Source organism: Carettochelys insculpta, chromosome 9, assembly GCF_033958435.1.
Source record: "Carettochelys insculpta isolate YL-2023 chromosome 9, ASM3395843v1, whole genome shotgun sequence".
Taxonomy (NCBI): Eukaryota; Metazoa; Chordata; order Testudines; family Carettochelyidae; genus Carettochelys; species Carettochelys insculpta.
Window position 1 is genome coordinate 60,259,215 of NC_134145.1, and position 18,047 is coordinate 60,277,261.

At 51.4% G+C, this 18,047-nt stretch overlaps 1 protein-coding gene across 1 annotated transcript in view; it reads left to right on the forward strand.

The window, feature by feature from the left end:
* Positions 1-18,047, forward strand: part of PAPPA2 (pappalysin 2) — a 152,846-nt gene that overhangs the window by 111,266 nt on the left and 23,533 nt on the right. Inside the window, exon 20 of the mRNA XM_075003321.1 lies at positions 2,884-2,955. Coding sequence (XP_074859422.1) covers positions 2,884-2,955 — 72 coding nt within the window. The remainder of the gene's footprint in view (positions 1-2,883; positions 2,956-18,047) is intronic.

Consider the following 18,047-nt stretch of genomic DNA (forward strand, 5'->3'; position numbering starts at 1 on the left):
GAGCCCGTAGGAGGCTGAGGGTTAGCAGAATTTCATGCCTGTGGACACTCCTCTACGTCAGTTTGAATCAGACTTGCTGCAAATCACTGGCCGGGAAAGGGCCCAGTCAGGGGCTGGGGGTGGGCTGTGGCTTGTGGGGTCGTTAGCCGGCTCTTGGAAGGAGGCCTGGGGTTTGAAGGATTAAATCGCTCAGCTCTGCGGGATGCTGGCTTCGGGCTTTGCTTCCGCCAGAACTCCTGAACGGGGAAGGGGCAGCCAGGGAAGGGGCTATTTTAAGAAAATGTCCTTCCCTTTGCCAGGACCTGTCACTGGAACATATTGTTTTAGTCTCTCCCTTCGTCTCTGCTCCGCGCTCCCTCCCTGCTGATGGATAGGCATGTCTTTCTTCTGGCCGAGCATGCTTCCCTCTCGCAGGGTTGGCTGCCCGTCAGGCACCTCCGCAGTGGGAGCGGCCTTGCCAGCGGAGGACGTCGGGGCGGGGCTGGGGCCCTGAATGGGTCCCCCTACTTAGAGGGATCCGGGTGCAAAATTAGTAGGGTGCCGGTTCTGAATCTGCCTCTAGCTCACTTCTGCCTTGGCCAGGCCACACCAGCCACCATGGGCCCTGGGGCCAGGTGGAAGGGGACCAGATCTGAGCCTCCATAACGGACAGGGCTGAGGGCAGTCAGGCCTTAGCACTCCTCGGATCACAGGTGCCCCGCACCCCTGGCCAGGCGGAGCAGCCCGGCCATGGCAGTTCAAAGGGGCCCAGAGCTCTAGCCACTTCTGCCATAGTTATTTTTGTAGTGTAGACACAGCCATGCTGATAGGTCCTGCTGAGAGCACAGGAGACAGGACTCAATGACCTCTGAATGTCCCTTCCAGCTCTATGAGATACATATATCTATATATTATGAGCTTCATGAGGACAGTTTCATACACCTCAGAGGGACACTCCAAAATTTGATATCAAATGTATTTTATGTTTATTTTATCTATCTATATAGATACATACAGATATAGATCTATATAGATCAGGGCTGTCCAACCTTTTTTTCATGAGGGGGGCCACAGGGCAATTTTTTTTACAAATTCTGGGGGTCGAACATAAATGAACATAAGCCCAAGGCTTAAACCCCTCAAAGCCCTAACCTTCCCCCCAACACACAGCCCAAAACCACCCCGGGACATCACGGCAGGGGCAGCTCCCTGCTGCACTCAAAGACTAGGACTCAATTTAATTGGTTTAATGGCCATGTCTCTCCTGTTAAACCAACTAAATTGAGCTCTACTGCAGGGTTTCTCAACCTTTTTTTTATAAAGTACCCCTTTTTCAAAAAAATGAAGTACCCAATACCCACAATTTTCAGACATGCAAGATCTCCAATCCCCCCCAGAACAGGGCACCTCCAGCACCAACAATGCGGTGGCTTACCAGAACGACCACTACCTCAGGAGCCAAGTGAGCTGTGGCCCGAGAGCCATCCATCTTGGGGCCCAAGCCCCAGGGCCACATGCAAGCAAGAAGCAAAAACACCTCATGAACTTGGCTCCCAACACATAAGCGTGTGGTGGGGGGGCAGGGAGAGAAGACAGGAAACTCACCTCACCCATGCAACTTGGGGCACCAGGGTTCCCCTTGTACTCCAGCCCAGGGACGGGGACGGGGCATGCCAAGGCTCAGGGCTGCCTCCCAGGGCCAGATTAGCGGTTCTTAGGGCCCAGGGCTAGGAGATTTTGTGGGGCCGCCCTAGGCTCGGGGATGGAGCCAAAAACGAGGGGTTCCATGTGTGAGAGAGGGCTGCTGGGGAGCAGGCTGAGCGTGGAACAGGGACTGAGCAGGCGGTAGGGTGCCGGAAGGGGGTTCTGGGCAGCAGAGGGCTAGGGATGGGAGTGTGGTGTCTGGATGGGAGGTGTGGTGCAGGAGGGAGCTGGGGATTTGGAAGCTGAACTGTGGTGCAGTTCACAGGGTGGGGGGGAAGGAGACCCCACGTGGCCCTGCGCTTGAAGGCTCTTCCCCCCCACATTGCTACCATTGGCCAGAGCCGGGGCCCACGCCAGCTGCGCAAGATGCCTTTTAAAAATGGCAGCACTGCCAGCAGTGCCGGCCAGATGAAAGGGCTCTGGGGGCTGCACACCCCGAGATAGGTATAGAGATAAAAATAATATATAATATGTGCCTCAATGCCCTGCCCCTCCCCCAGAGCCAGGCATCCCCACCCTCCTGCTCTAACCTAATCCCCCTTCCTTCCCCCAGAGCCAGGCACCCCCAGACACCCTCGTCCCCACCAACTCAAAGCCAGAGACTCACCTGAGCCGCCATTGCTGCCGTGCGTTTCTCCCACTGAGCACTAAGGCACATGTACCGAGCAGCAGAGTGCACTCCCAGACCGTAACTCTCAGGAGGGGCTGTATTTAATGGCTCCAAGACCCACGTGTGGCTTGAGCGCTGGGGGTTGGCCACCCTGGACCCAACTGGTGAGCTAGCCAAGCACCTCTGGTGGCAGGGAGCTGAATGGGGTAAGCCGGGGTCTGAGCTGCCACCTCCAGGGCCCCCAACACCTCTGTCGCTCTGGAGAGTTTAATTCCCATTTGTTCCTTCATCGCTGCCTGTGTGCACCCGGCTCAAAGACGTTGCCGCAGTGTCCTTGTTCTCTTCAACCTCAGCAGCATGAGTATTTCCCTCTGCGTGGAAGCAAGGGCCCTGTCCAGCTCTCCCCAGCTGGGAGGAGTTTGGCTGTGGCGAGGAGCTGAGGGGCAGTGAGAAGGTGGAATCCTTCAGCTGCGCAGTAGATGTACAGAAAGCCTCTGCAGGACCCAACCAGGCCGTGCAGAGAGAGAATTCAGAAAGTTTCGCCCCTTCCACGCGCCGCTTGACCGCTCTTTCCCCTTTCTTCTCCACAGAACATCGTGTGTACTGGCAGGCTGCAATGGCACCCGGACCCCACCGTCGTTCACTGCATCCAGTCCTGCGAGGTAAGCCCCGTGGCATGACCAGCTGGGGTTTCAGCCTCGCTCCGTTGCAAGAGCAGAGCTAGTTAGCCTGGGCTACAGCAGCGTTTTCTGCCTTAGCAAAGAGGTCAGGGTGAGTGTTCTGCAGAAGCAAAGGAAAAGCCTGTGCTCCAGGTCAGTGGTTTTTAACCGGTTTGCCACGGCACGCTGGGGTACCGGGAGAACTGTCCAAGCATGCTGTGAAATTTTGTCAATTTCCCCTCACTGCAGCTCTTTGCAGAGCCACCACAGGGGGAAAATGAGGACCCCACCCATGCCAGCTACAGCTCGAGCGCAAGGCTGCCTGAGGCCCAGGTGGTGCAGGATTCATCAGTCATTGCCACGCCCCGGTGGTGGCTCTTTGCAGAGCCACCGTGAGGGGAAATGCCCACCCCACAGTGTTCGTGCCAGGAGACAGCTAAAATGCTGCTTCCCAACTCCATCCCCTGCTGTGGCAAGGGGGAGGGAAGGGGGTAGAAGCCTCTTGGAGCCGGAACACAGCTTAAAAGCCATGTCCCGGCTCCAGCAGGCTAGCTGGGAGGGGAGCCGCTTTCATTGGTTACTGGTTTACTCAGCATCCCAAGCAGCGCGTTGAGCAGATTTTGAAAATATGTCTGTGGATTCTGTGGTGGATTTGTAACATTGACACATTTGGTCCTTGTTTAGCTTGTTGTATGCACTACTCCATTGCAAACGTCTCCAGTAAGACCATAATCATAGTAAATATAAGTCAATGTAACGTTTATGAGCAAGCCATTCAGCCAAAAAGTGGTTGTGCCGTGGAATTGTGTGTCTGGCTGCAGTGTGCCGTGGTGCTGAAAAGGTCATCAAGCTCTGCTCCAGTTGGATAAAGTGACAATGATAAGCTTGATATTCAAAGCACCTTGTGTAGAATGTCTCCCCTGGGGCGCAAAGCCCAAAGAGGGTGTAAGCGATCAGCGTGCCTGATCTGAACCCTTCCGGTGACATGAGCTTAGACATGTGGTCTTCAAGGTGTGGGAACACAGGTTTCCTCCTGAGATTTCTGGCACTCTGTTCCCAGGCTAGCAACAGGGAGTGTGAAATGAGCAGCCCTTCAAGCTAAGGTTCACCCCACCAAGTTTGGAGACAGACTGGGCCTTTCCCAGAGTTTGGGGGTGTCGGGGTGAATTTGTACAACGCTCCTGTGAAGTTCTCGTTCTGGAACAAGTTTCCCGCTGGCTGTTTCTAATGCTGTCCTTTGTCCTCTGTATCCGTAACGCGATCTGGGCGGGAATTCAATTCTCCAGGCCAGGGTGCAGAGCTAATGGATGAAAACAGACACATGAAATAAGCGAGTGACGAGAAAGGAAGTGTGGCTACTGTCTGTGAGCTGCAAGTTCCCATGAGACAGCTGCACCAGGGCCACATGGGAGGGGAGCCTGGTTCTGTGCCCCCAGAAGTGGAGGGGCGGGACAGGTCTTGTTGGCCCTGCCCTAAAGGCAGAACTCTGCTATCGGTTCCCCCATGGTCAGACAGTGCAGTAGGTAGCGCTGTAGAAGAGCAGCTATTCCAGTCCCCAGTGGACAGTCAACAAGCACCTATGTCCTTTATATGCTTCAGAAATGTCCTACACCAGCTGTTTAACAACCAGGACAAGTAACTATTGGCCAATGGAGTGAGTGTCTTTATGGCCTGCAGCTGCTGGGCATGGAGCAGGAACGAGCAGGTGAGGTTCTCTGGCTGGCGTTTGGCGGAAGCACAGATGAGGTGCTTGTATCGGCGCTCAGCTCTGGGAGCTCACTAGAGTAGCCCGGGCAGAACTGGGCATTCCTCTGAACCCAACTTTGTGATCCAGGCAAAATGCCGATCTGGTGAGAAGAAGCTGCAGGAGTCCCTAAAAAGCAAGTTGCACGGCATGTAAGAGGGAATCTTGTCACCTGCAGATCACCATAGCCAAGACGCTGGCCAAAGGGGGCAGGCCCATGCTTGACGTGTGCCAGGTGAAGACACAAGTTAGCCAGGTGTAGGTCATTTGCACTGCTCCTCGCCTCTTGTTTTTGAGCAGCATGATAGAGTTCTAGCTGTGCAGCTGCTACAAGCTAGTGTAGTCCCAGCCTCTGCCGGCAGGAGCGCTGGAGCTGAGAAAGAGAGAGAGCACATCGCCACTCCAGGGCCTCTGCTTGTGATGGAACTGCCGGCAGGGCAGGAGCTCTCATTGACTACAGGAGTCACGAACAGCTGAAGTGTGAGGGGGCTAGCTCAGGCCAGGCTTCAAGCTGTCCCAGCCTGAGGCGGAGTAATTCTAGGGAGCTCCAGCTGGAAATATCCAGTCTGTGTGTGATGACATTGGAATAATTTACCTTGTCTCCCTCATGCATCTGGCACTGGAGCAGCCTGGCGTCCTCGTCTCTCCCCTCGTTCCGTCTCTGCCCATTAATCTTGCCATCCATCCCCTACGTTCTTCCTGGCTTTTGCCAGGTTCCCTATTTGGAAAGCGCCGAGGCAAAGAGCGAGAGGGGGCCCGAGCGCCTTCGGAGGAGAGCTCCTCGGGAATGTAGTGGAGGGCAGGGAGGGCTCGGCAGTCCTGAGGCCAGCGGAACAGCTTATCCCTGTGCTGTCAGTAGAAAAAGAGATGGCAGGGAGGAGTTCGGGCTGTGATGGGGAGATAACACCCAGGGGCCAGTGTTCATTGCAAAGAATGATCAGGAAGCCAGAGCTGCAGGAGGAGGTCACTGGAGGAGGCTTTTGGGTGCTTTGTGGCAGTGTTTCCCTGGCCATTGCATAACTCTTGCCTGGCTAAGACTGCGAGTAGATCTACGCTTGCTGGAAGATCAATGCGGTGGCAGTCAGCCTTCCAGGGCTCAATTTAGCATGCCTGGTCGGGGCTGCCCTGAATAGAACAAACAGGCCTCCACCGTCGACCCTGGTGTGCCCCACAGTCAGGAGGAGAAAGGGAAGTTGACAGGAGAGTTTCTCCCATCGACCTTCAGCTGTGGGGACGGTAGGAAAAAACCGATTTAGGATTTGTCAACTCCAGCTATACAATTCACAAAGCTGGAGTTGCGTATCTCAAATCGCTTTCTCCCTCCCCGTAGTGCAGGCCTGGCCTCAGCCTCACAAGCCGAGGACAGGGAAAAGCCAAGGCATGATCATTGGCTGCTCCTGACGAGGAAACAACGGGCAGGCTGCTTCTTCCCCACCCTCAGGGATTGCTTGGTTGACCTATGCTGCTACTTCTCAGCTGAGAATTGGCTGCCACCCCCCAGCCTGCTCCTTTTGCCTCATCCTACTGAATGAAAATGTGGCAGGACCATTTCCCTGTGAGGAAGTGGGGTGTGTGAGGACTTTATTCCCCCCTGGTTAGGATGCATGTGTTTCCGTCCGCCCTGTAGTAACCCGAGGTGGGTGCCTCAGTTTCCCTAGGCACGTAGTCTCCCAAGTGCATAGTGGTGAGGGGGGTTTTGGTGTGATGAGTTCTCACTCATAGCCCCCTCCCCCCCTGCTTTTTGTAACCTAGGCAACCAGGTGACACCTTGATTCCTGGGGAAGTAGGACCCAGGAGGGAGGAGGGGCCTGGCTGGTTTGAATTGGAACTGGGCTGTTGAGTGGGGCAGTGTGGTCTGGCTGGAGAGGAAGGTAGGAAGGGGGGGCCAGGGCCCTGGCTGGGGGACCACCTATGGGCTCCCTCTCCCCCAGATGGATTGTACTGACGGCTTCTGGTTTCTGTGCTGATGAGTCAGTTCTACACTGCGTCCCTGTCGCCTAATAACCTGTCTGTTCTCCATGCCGAATGAAAGTCACATCTGACTGCGGAGGGGGTGCAGGGCCTGGGGACCCCATGCTCCATGACAAAGCCCTTCCTGGAATCCTTCCCCTAGTGGCCAAATCCAGGCCGCACTGCAGAGACCTGGAATGCGGCAAGCTGCTGTTCAAGGCCCCTTACGGCCTGTCTCTGCGTAGCTCCGAAGTCCATCCCCACTTCTAGCCAGCACAGCCCCACTGGCAGACAGAATGTGGCCCTTCTTGGTTACTGATTTGCATTGCTCTTGGTCACGGGCTGTCTGGCTGCATGGTCTCTATTCATAGTGCACCCTACAAATGGCTTAGGCTGCTATTTTATTGCCCATCTCACTGTCCGTCACCATGACGCATCATCCCAGGTCGCACCCTGTCCAACCAGGGCAGTGAAGCAAACATGTCCTGCTTCTACGCAGCAATATGCAATGTCAGTGCACTGTTTTGGGCCAGAGCATCCGTTGCCTTCGCAGCTCCTGTCTCCACATCACCATTGACTGCATGAGAGCCAAGACTAACGTGACAGAGGGGCCATCAGCAGATGGCTTCACAGTGCAAATTCCAGGCCCATGCACCAACAGGATGCAAATGGCAGCTTAAATATCCAACCATTCTCCTGTATGGCACCTTATGGAAAGATAAGATCTCTTGATGGTCCTCGGTGCAATGTTCTGTAGCTGCAATGGCTGGCTATTATGTGTTCTTCCTGGGTTTACCTCATGTGTGATTAACCATAGAATCATAGAACACTAGAACCTGGAATGAACCTTGAGACGTCATCAAGACCAGTCCCCTGTCCTCACAGTAGAACCAAGCACCAACTAGATCATCCCTGATGTTTATCTAACCAGTTCTTAAATATCTCCAATAACAGCGATTCCACAACCTTCCTATGCAATTTATTTGTGTATTTAACTAGCCTGACAATTAGGAAATTTTTTCGTAATGTCCAGCCTAAACCTCCCTTGCTGCAATTTAAGCAAAGAGAACAATTTTTCTCCCTCCTCTTTGTATCCTTCTTGTAGGTACTTGAAAACCACTATCATGTCCCCTCTCAGTCTTCTCTTTTCTAAACTCAACAGGCCCAGTTCTTTCAGTCTTTCCTCAGACCTCATGTTCTCCAGACCTTTAATCATTCTTGTTGCTCTTCTCTGGACCTTCTCCAGTTTCTCCACATCTCTCTTGAAATGTGGTCCCCAGAAGTGGACACAATACTCCAACTGAGGCCCTATCAGCGCAGAGTAGAGCAGAAGAATGACTTCTTGTGTTTTGCCTACCCCACTCCTGTTAATGCATCCCAGAATCATGTTTGCTTGCTTTTTGCAACAGCATCACACTCTTGACTCCTGTTTAGGTTGTGGTCCACTATGACCCCCCCAGATTCCTCTATGCAATACTCCTTCCTAGACAGGCACTTCCCACTTTGCACGTGTGAAACTGATTGTTCTTTTCTAAGGGGAGTACTTTGCCTTTGTCGTGTTAAACTTCATCCTATTTGCCCCAAACCATTTCTGAGAATAGTTCTGAAAACCAAAGGTAGTGCTGTAGAGGTTCAGAGGTCAGATTGGTAGGAAGGAATCCCCCAGTTCCTATCCTGGGTCTGCCATCTGCTGTCGCAGCTCCATAAGCAACTAACTTACTGTTTCTCTGCCTCTGTGAATGCATTTGTGAAACGTGGGTCATAATTCCTCCTGACCAACAGGGCAGTGTAGGGATAACGAATCGATGTTCGTGCAGTGCTTTGAAAATTCTGTTCTGTTACACGGCCACCACCCCTATTGAAATCCGCGGGAGTCACACTCGGAATCAACCCTGAGAAATGTTGGGCAGATAACTCCACATTCTCCTGTTGCAGACTGGGAAGTTGTGGAATGAGGGCGGAATGTAGCTCCTTATAATTGGCGGGGGGGGGATGTCCGACATCTGATCCTCATAACATGGGCTGTAACAAGGACACGGACTGGCGTCATATGACGGGCAGTGCTCCTGGCAGGTATTTGGAGTGTTTCTAGCTGCTATTTTGTTGGTCACTGGAGTCGTGGGCTACTCACTAATAATTTCATTGGGAAGCTTTTCATTCTCCCAGTGTTCCTTGCCTGGTTGTTATCTGCTATAGAGAGAGATACCCAGGGGCACCTGTGCACCCCTCCGATAACACAAAAATGAGGGGATGCTCGCAGTGTCATGGCTTTTTTTGTCAACAGATTCTGTCAAGAACGGTGTTCTGCCTCATGGGGGAGAGGGAGAAGCCTGCCAACGAAAGTGCCCAGTTTCGTTGACAAACCACATTTTGTGTGTGGACGCTCTGCGAGTTTTGTTGACAAAAGCCATGGATGCTGGATCTTGGGTACAATAAGGAAACACCTAAACAATTTATAAATGGTGAATCAATGATGAATACAGGCTGTGAACTTTCTACAGTCATGAGTTCCATTCCTTAGAGCTGGTCAGAAGCAAGTCAGTAGAAAATATTATGGATTATTATTACAGTAAAAGCTTTGTTTTCCAGCATGCTGGGAGACTGCAGAGGAAAGAGGAGTCTTAGTCCAAAATTCCGGCTAACAGTTGTATTTACCAATGGAATACCAATTTTGAAACAATTAAAATACAGTCAAATAGATAAAGTATAAAATAGTATTCAGGTAATCACCGGTCCAGAAGTAGACTGTCTGGCTTCTTGAGTGTATACAGGTTGCAGCTGATGAGGCGGGTCTTTGCCCATGAAAGCTGATGCTCCAAAATATGTTAGTCTATAAGGTGCCACAAGACTTCTTGTTGTTCTCAAAGCTACAGACTAACACAGCCACCTCTCTGATCCTATACAGGTAAAGTTTTCTAAACAGGCAGTTATCTTATGGCACTACAGATGGCTAAAGGCAGTGCAAGTCATACACCCAGATCACTAGAAACACACTTACTACTAAAAGGACACTGAACATAATTTAATCTTTCTTTGATGATTCAGAAGGCTCTTCAGGAACTTGCATTGCCTCTGGGTCATCATTATCAATGTCAATTACCATTGTAGATGTAGAAGGTGGAGGAGATTCGGCTGAATCTGAAATGACTCCATGCCATGCCCTAGAAACTCCTTTTTTGTATAAGAACCTGATTTCAGCTTGCTTACTTATCTTCCGCCTCCCTGCATAACATGCGGGGCAGTATAACAGCCATGGTACCTTTGTATAGGGAGGGATCAGAAATGCCAGCTAATAGACTCTTCTGGCGCACCAGGTGCTGGGTAACACAGCTTTTACTGTGTAAGCAACCAATTGCATCCTCAAGCATCATAATCCCAAAATGGATGTACAAAATGATGGGGCTAAATTAGCTACTACCACTGGAGAGAGATCTTGGAGTCGTGGATAGTTCTCTGAAAACATCCTCTCAATGTGCAGCAGCCGTCAAAAAGGCAAACAACGCTAAGAATCATTTTAAAAGGGTAAGAGAATAAGACAGAAAATCCCTTATTGGTTCTGTACATATCCATGGTACGACCACATCTGGAATACTGCATGCACATGTGGTCCCCTCACCTCAAAAAAGCTATCTTGATGCTGGAAAAAGTTCAGAAAAGGGCAACAAAAAAGGTGAAGGGTTTGGAATGGCTGCCATATGAGGAGAGATTAAAAAGACTAGGACTTTTCATCTCAGAAAAGAGGAGACTAAAGGAGCATATGACAGAGGTCTACAAAGTCATGACTGGTGTGGAGAAAGTGAACAAGGCAACGTTATTTGCTTGCTCCCATGACACACAAGAACCAGGGGGTCACCAAATGAAATTAATAGCTAGCAGGTTTAAAACAAGCAGAAGGAAATATTTCTTCACGCAGCGCTCAATCAATCTGGAGAACTCCTGGCCAGAGGATGTTGTGATGAGCAGGACTTGAACAGATTTTGAAAAAGGAACTAGATAAGTTCATGGAGCTGAAAGACCATCAATGGCTATTAGCCAGGATGGGCAGGGATGGTGCCCCTCAACTCTGTCAGGAGCTGGAAATGGGTGACGGGATGGCTCGCTTGATGATTCTCTGTTCTGTTTGTTCTTTCCGGGGCACCACTGTTGGGGGGCAGGCTACAGGGCTCGATGAACCCTGGCAAAGGGGCTATGCAGGTGGGGTATTTTGGGAGAAAGGGATTTTGTGTGTCTGTTCCGTAACGGCAGCATTGTGTGTCCGTGTGTGAGTCAGTTAGATGTGCCTACACATGTGCATACACGTGAGCGTAGTTTCTCTGAGGTTAGTAGTAGATACTAGCAATAGTTCAGTCCCTAATTCAATCCATCTGTGGCTGCATTCCACAAATTCTCTCTAATCTTGGTGCTGCTTTCATCCTCTCTCCCTTCTCTCACTCCTGCTTGTTTTCTGCAGATTCCAGACCCAGGTCTTAGGTAGCCAGCACACTACTCCAGCTTGCCAATACGTCACCTGGGCAGCGCTGTCTTCTTACAGCATCTCTTGCAGGGGTGGTGGTGAGGGGACGGGGCTAGCTTTTGATGCCAACTCAAAGCCACTGTAAGCCAGAGTTCATGTAGTCCTGTGCAGCGACTGTGACAATGGAATCACTTCCTTTACTCAGGGAAGAGTACGGCTCGAAAGTGCGTCTCTCCCCAACGGAGGCAGGCCTCATAAAAGATAATCCCCACCCGGCCTCTCTGATACAGCTGGCACTGTCCTGGCTACGACGACAGCACATGCCATGGGGTAAATCTGGCAGCAGCTCAGTTATGCAGTAGATTAAATAAATGAAATATATGGAGGTAAACATCTTGTAGAGCTGGAAGGGACCTCAGCAGGTCATTGAGTCCAGTCCCCTGCCCTCTTGGCAGGACCAAGCACCACCCCCAACCCACCTTTTTTTTTCAATTCTATTTGTCCCAGATCACTAACTGGCCCCCTCCAGGACGGGGCTCACAACCCTGGCTTTAGCAGGCCAATGCTCAAACCCTACTGTAGCAGCTTCAGGATCGTAAGTTTGCTCCAGAACCAGCAGCACATTCCCCTCCTCCGCCAAAAACAATTGCTTGCTTGCTCTTTTGTCATGAACTTCCAGGAGAATAAACCCAGCCTCTCCTCGTGAATCCTGTTTGATTTGGTTTAGGAAGGTTCATGATGGACAAGGAGAGTTCTGAGGTCAAAATTCCCCTCTCCCGGGAGCTGTACAGTTAAAGGGGTAGCTGGCTGTGATTCAGGAACCCCCAGGGGCTGTTATTTGAACAGGAGGAATTACCTCCTCTTGGCCTGGCTCTCTTTGCAGAGTCACCATCGTACTGTCAGGACCATGGGCCCTTGGTTGAAAATGTAGGAAGTGCTAATGTTTAAATTTTTCCCCTCCTGAGAGGTTGCTTCCAGGCTGAAAATAGAACAGTGTTGAACTAAGCCAGTCTTTGGTACGCTTGTCCGACCTGCGCATGGTACGTACTGTGCTTTGTCAGGCCTACCTTACAATGCTTTCTCTGGCAAGAATATAGAATCATAGGACTGGAGGAGACCATGAGAGGTCATCCCACTGGTTATATAGTCCAGTCCCCTGCACTCATGGCAGGACCAAGCAGATCCCTGACAGATGTTTCTTTAACCTGCTCTTACATCTGTCCAGTGGTGGAGATTCCACAGCCTCCCTGGGCAATTGATTCCAGTGCTTAATCATGCTGACAGACTGAATAAGTTGCATCGTACGTGTGAGTTACATTGTCCTGTCTGCTTCCACCTCCTTGTACAGGCCAAATTGTATGAAGCTTACTGGGGACAGCTACCCCATTGCCTCAGCCCCTGAGGCTGGGATCAGAGGTTTGAGAATGCTTTTCTTAATGTGGTTTCAGATGCTCTCCTTTGTCTGCTCTGGGGAGTTCTCCTGAGCGTTGCAGGAGGTGCTGCGGGAGGGTTAAACCTACCAGTGATGGGGGTCTAACGGCCCACATTTCCTGTTTGGAAAATGGCAGCTAGAAAACCTTTACTGCTGCTGGCAGACGAAGGGCTGGATTGCTGCCTAATACATTCCTGCAGGCGGAACAAGGGGGCAGAAGGCACCCAATTGCACCAGCTACCTCCAGCACAAGGTCCTTGGCTCTGACCCCTTTTGGCTCTAGGCATGGGGGTGTGCTGGGACTTTGTGGACTTATAGCGCAGGGAATAGCTGAGGAGAAGCAGGAGGAAAGAATTCAGGACGTACCTTGTTGTTACTGCACTTGGGGGGTAGTGTAGCCACTCGCTGCCCCTTAACCCAATGCAAGAGCTGTGGATGGGCCCCAGGCAGGTAAAGGAAAGAGAAGAGGAGGTGAAAGCACTCACCCCACCATCACACAGCTGGTCAGAGGCAGAGCAGGGAGCCAGCCGAGCTCTCCCGTCTCGGGGCATGGCTCAAGTGCCGCTGTCGCGAGATTTAAAGGCCAAGAACTGTTTAGCTGAGGAAGTGAACGTGATAGTTCTGGGAAGAAGGTAAATCAGGCATTTCTATTGGCCATCCAAACACAAGGGGACTCCGTGAATAGGGAAAGAAAAGGAGGTGAAACAACTGGCCCTAAATCTGCCTCTTCTGACCTTTCCAGACTACTGTACCCCTTTCAGGAGTCTGAGTTGTACCCTCCAGATACGCCTCCCTTAAAACTACTTGCTTGCCGAATCAGACGTAAAAATAGCAGAATGCCACAGCCCCCAGGTTCAGGAAGCCCACTTGCTCTCTTTCCCGTCTGCACCAAATTTTCGTAAGTACTGACTGCGCTGGTGCTTTCTCTGTAGCCTGTTGCAAAACCAGGCGAGTCTCTGGCTGAGTCAATGTACCCTCTGGAAGACCTTTGCCTACCCCGGGGGTGTGCGTACCCCTGGTGGAGAACCACTGCATACCACAAGCTGCCTGCAGAGCCAAGAGTACCGTATTCCAGTCCCTGACTCCCATTCTGTTCTGTGCCTCTCCCCGCCTCCCCCAGCAGTACTGTGTGTATTGTATGACCTCCTTCGGCCCTGGAAGCGTTCTGCACCGGCACTCAGGATCCTCAGACTCCACATCACTGGCTACTTATTGTTCCCCATCTTCTTCCTCTTCCTCAGCATCCATTGCCTCCCATCTGTCTCTTATTTGCCTGGTCTCTCCCTTGGCCGATCACCCTCTTGTCTACCAAATGACAAATAGATGGAAAAGCAACGACCATTCTTCCGATAACTAACCCCCCCCAGTCCCAGCCAACTGCTATTCCAATGCGAATATCTTCCGCTCCTCCAGCCCCGTGCATTGTTTTCCTCTTTGCTTGAAGCTCCATACGAGAACTTGGCAGAAACCAGATACAAGTGGGTCAGGAGGCCCTGGTGGTTTTTAGGGCTTGTTTTCCATAACCCATTCTATCCTGTAGCATATTTAGTGGGAACGGCTTGGCAGGAGATCTAACCTGCAGCGAAAGGCAGGCTGCTGAGGGCAGCATTTCAGGCTGGGTGCTGCTGGAGTACAAAGCCCTGGTGTTTCCTTACACGCGAGCGGCAGGCACCGGGGACTGTCTTTGAGAGGCTTGTGCTGGGGGCGCTAGCCAGGTCATGCGCGGCCTCTGGTTACTGAGCACCTCTTGCCAGTCCTGGGTTTGCCTCTTCTTCGCACTGGGGCTGTTCTGGGGAAGGCAGGGAGGGTTCACTGAAGTCCTAAAACAAGTTCAAGGACATAGGCTCTGGTGCCACCCAGCACAATCCATGTACTCACGGACACACAAGATCCCACGAACACCGCGAAGGACACTCCCATCATCCGACTGTGCTCAGCTACAGCCTCCAGTGTGGTCATTCTAATAAACAAAGCAAGCAGAAGCCTGAGCAGGCTACCCAGGAAGAGTCGAGGTGGATTCTTCAGTGTACCCCTCCCTTCAGCAGACCCTGGAAACACTGATCCCTTCTGTAAATAGATGCCAGTGACACTGGCACCCAACAGAACCTCTAGGTGCCAAGTCTGTTGGGATTTGGTTGCACTTTTACATCCTTGACTAAGTCGCACAACGAGGGCATATAAATTGGCCGCTGCTGCTGTGCCAGAAAGGTATGGTGAGGCCCACGTCACACCGCAGCAAACGCCCGCCGGCGTCCCATGGTTGTGCTCCCGTCCATTCTGCAGAGCCAGCGTTGGGTCCTGGAGAGTTCTCTCCTGCAAGGCCATGGCATGTCAGAGGAGCAAGGCGAAGGAAGTGTCAGGGACGATAGCTGCCAATCTACTGAGACCTGCAGCAATGTGCCTCCCAGCTCAGCAGATTGTTGCAATGGAGGCATTTCTGAGCCAAATGCAGGATCTAAAGGCCATGCTCCTCTCCCTGATTCTGGCCAAGGTCAGCCAGATCAGAGTCCAAGGGTTTGCAGCGGGGTGTCCTTGGCTGCTGTGCAGTTCCACGCCCCAAATGTTTCCCTACAGCTCTAGAACCTCCCAAAGTCTCACTCATCTCCTTCTTACCCTATGGTGCTACCTCCAAGCAGACAGCTGCCTGGGCATGCCTGCTCATGCATGCCCACCACCTCTGCAACCCTCAGGTTGCTGTTGCTGACACTGGCACCCAGGTCGTATGACCTCTTTCCCCCAGGGTGTCTGAGAGCTGGTGTCGCGAGGCTGGCCCTGCAGCTCTATGTTAAACCTGCCCCCCCTCCCCATCAAAGCTAACTGTAGTGCCAGGGCTCTGGGGCTAGGGTTAAGTCCTGGAGTAATTCAGTGAGGCCTCTCGGAGGGGATGTCTACACTGCATGCTAAGCCCAGATCTTGGAACCAGAGTTTGTGCACTGTGGTTTCAAGCCTGTGCCTGAACATTGGGACCGTGTGGTAAATCTGGGTTTACGGTGGCTATTTCCAGGTTTCACAGCCATTCTGATGCATCCCTACTGCACTGTGCAGGCCGTCTGACTCCAATCCTCTTTCCTGCGTCCACACTGCAGAATAGCAGGGTGTGGACCTGAGCCACAACAGGACTCGAACTCAAAGCCACCTCACGCACAGATTCCTAGAGTCCCAAGTGCTCAGGCTGGTTTGTGTGGGCATGGGATGGGGACTTGGGCTCAAACCCCCGCCAGAGGCTTATGGTGCAGTGTAGGCATCTCCTGAGCGACCGAGTTGGGCTTTCAGGATGCAGCCCACAGAGATGAGGCTCACGTGCTCCCCTCCTCAGACACAATGGAGTTGAGCTGGAGAGTTTCAGATCTTGGCAAGCTTCCGTTGGTTTGGCTTTTAAGGAAGCTCCTTTAATTTTTGTATACTTTAATGAAAATTTTCTGACCGGCATTCTGCCCTTCCTCCAGTGCAAATGTAGCATCGCTGAGCCAGAGGTGCACTCACTATGCTGGCCTGCCTGCAGCAGTTGTGAGGCTGAGACGCTCCTGTGAGGTTATTGCTCATCCTGCTAGGATACATGGTTCTCCTCCAAAAGCCTGATGATGTCGTTGAGAGTTGTTCCTTTGATGGCCCTGGGCTTTGGCTCAGTGCCATGGTGGTGATCCACATGTTATGGGACCCCAGGAATGCTGATGCAGGTCCCAGGGGTTCTAGTCACTACCTTTGTCATTCTGCATTGCTGTATTCCAAGGCCGTTCATTGTATGTCCTATGTCAAGAGTATCATAAGCAAGACGTGAGAAGTATTTCTTCCACTCTACACAGCACTGATTAGGCTTCAACTGGAGTATTTGTCCATATCTGGGCACCCCATTTCAGGGAAGATTTGGAGAAAGTCCAGAGAAGAGCAACAAACATGAATAAAGGTCTAGAAAACATGACTTGAAACAATTTGGGTGTTTAATCAGGTGAAGAGAAAACTCAGAGGGGACACAATAACTGTTTTTGTGTACATAAAAGGTTGTGGGAAAAGAATCATTGTTCTTCTTTGCCTCTGAGGATAGAAGAAGAAGCAATGAGCTTAAGTGCAGTAATGGAGGTTTAGGTTGGACATTAGGAAAAACTTTCTGGCAGGGTGGGGAAGAATCAGAAAAAATTGCCTTGGGAAGTTGTGGAATCTCCATCACTGGAGAGTTTTGAGAACAGGTTGGACAGAAACACCTGTCAGAAATGGTGTAGATAATGGTTAGCCCTGCCACGACTGCAGGGGACTGGACTAGATGAACTGTCAAGGTCCCTGTGTTTCTATGTCTACACTGAAGCATAAGACCGGGATTAGCAGAACTTGAGTTAGCAGATGCTGAGTTTAATAACCTAGGGCTTGAGCAACAGCAACATCTACCCTCCGTTGTAGCCCCAGGTTAGGAATCGTTGACCCTAATCTGGGGCTCTAGTGTCTACAATGGGCCCAAGTCCAACCACCTATATCCCAGAGTTCCTTGCGCCCTCCCAAAATGTGGCCATTTTAGCTCACTGTGGTGCAATAGGGGAAAACTCGACAGTCTACCCAATTCATGAGGAGGACAAAGAAAGTCGGCTCATGGACTTGTGGGATACTTTTTGGTGGACGCCAAGCTCCAGTGAGGCTGTATCTATACTTCAGTTCAATAGAGCTTAAGCCTTGAGTCCTGGCTTGACTCAGGCTCAGACCCTCCTTCTTTATGAGGTCCTGGGACACTTGGGTTCAAGCTCTGAGTGCAATTTGTGTGTAAACTGAAGGGTGCAGGAAGCTGGTGTTGTGTCAGAATTTGAACCCTGGGCTTACACTGAAATGCAGACATACCTCCAGGTTCAAGCAGCAGTGGGAGAACCAGCTGTCTTAAGTGGGAGGTCTCTGTCATCGCATTTCATATGGGAACAGCAACATTGATAAGCTATAAATCCATTAGAGGCCTTCAAGAGAATCCATGTGCGCCTTTGCTCTGTCTCCTGGAAATGAAAAGACTGGGTACACCTTGATCCCTTGACGACGTGTGGGTCTCCACATTCACACCGTAGCCAGTCTTTCCTCCTCCAGTTATGTGCAAGTTCCAGGCATCTTCCACGTAACAGCCTAATTCCATGATGGTCCTCCACTGTCTTTGGCAGAGCAAGAAACCAGATGGTTCAACAGTGGGGTCATCAGTGTGAGAGGTCTGTCTTGGCAATTATATGGTCCCTTCTGACCTTAAAATTTCTGTATCAAATGCGTGCTTTACAGATTGGGTCTGAGCTGGGCTTTTCCTTCTAGCCACTGGGCAAATGTAACTGTGAGGCTAGAAGGAGCAGGCTGCCCACTGGTGTTGAGAAGCTTTCTACAACTCTGATGTTTGTTACTGGAGGAGCCAGTCAGTGCATGGATCCTGGATAGAAGCACGTTGTTAAGCCAACAGAAACCAGAACTGATATTTGTACATGGCATGTTAGCTTTCAAACTGATGCCCAGTTCTCTTGGTGGGTGAGTGTGGAGTGGAGCAGACTGAGAACAGAGTTGTGGGG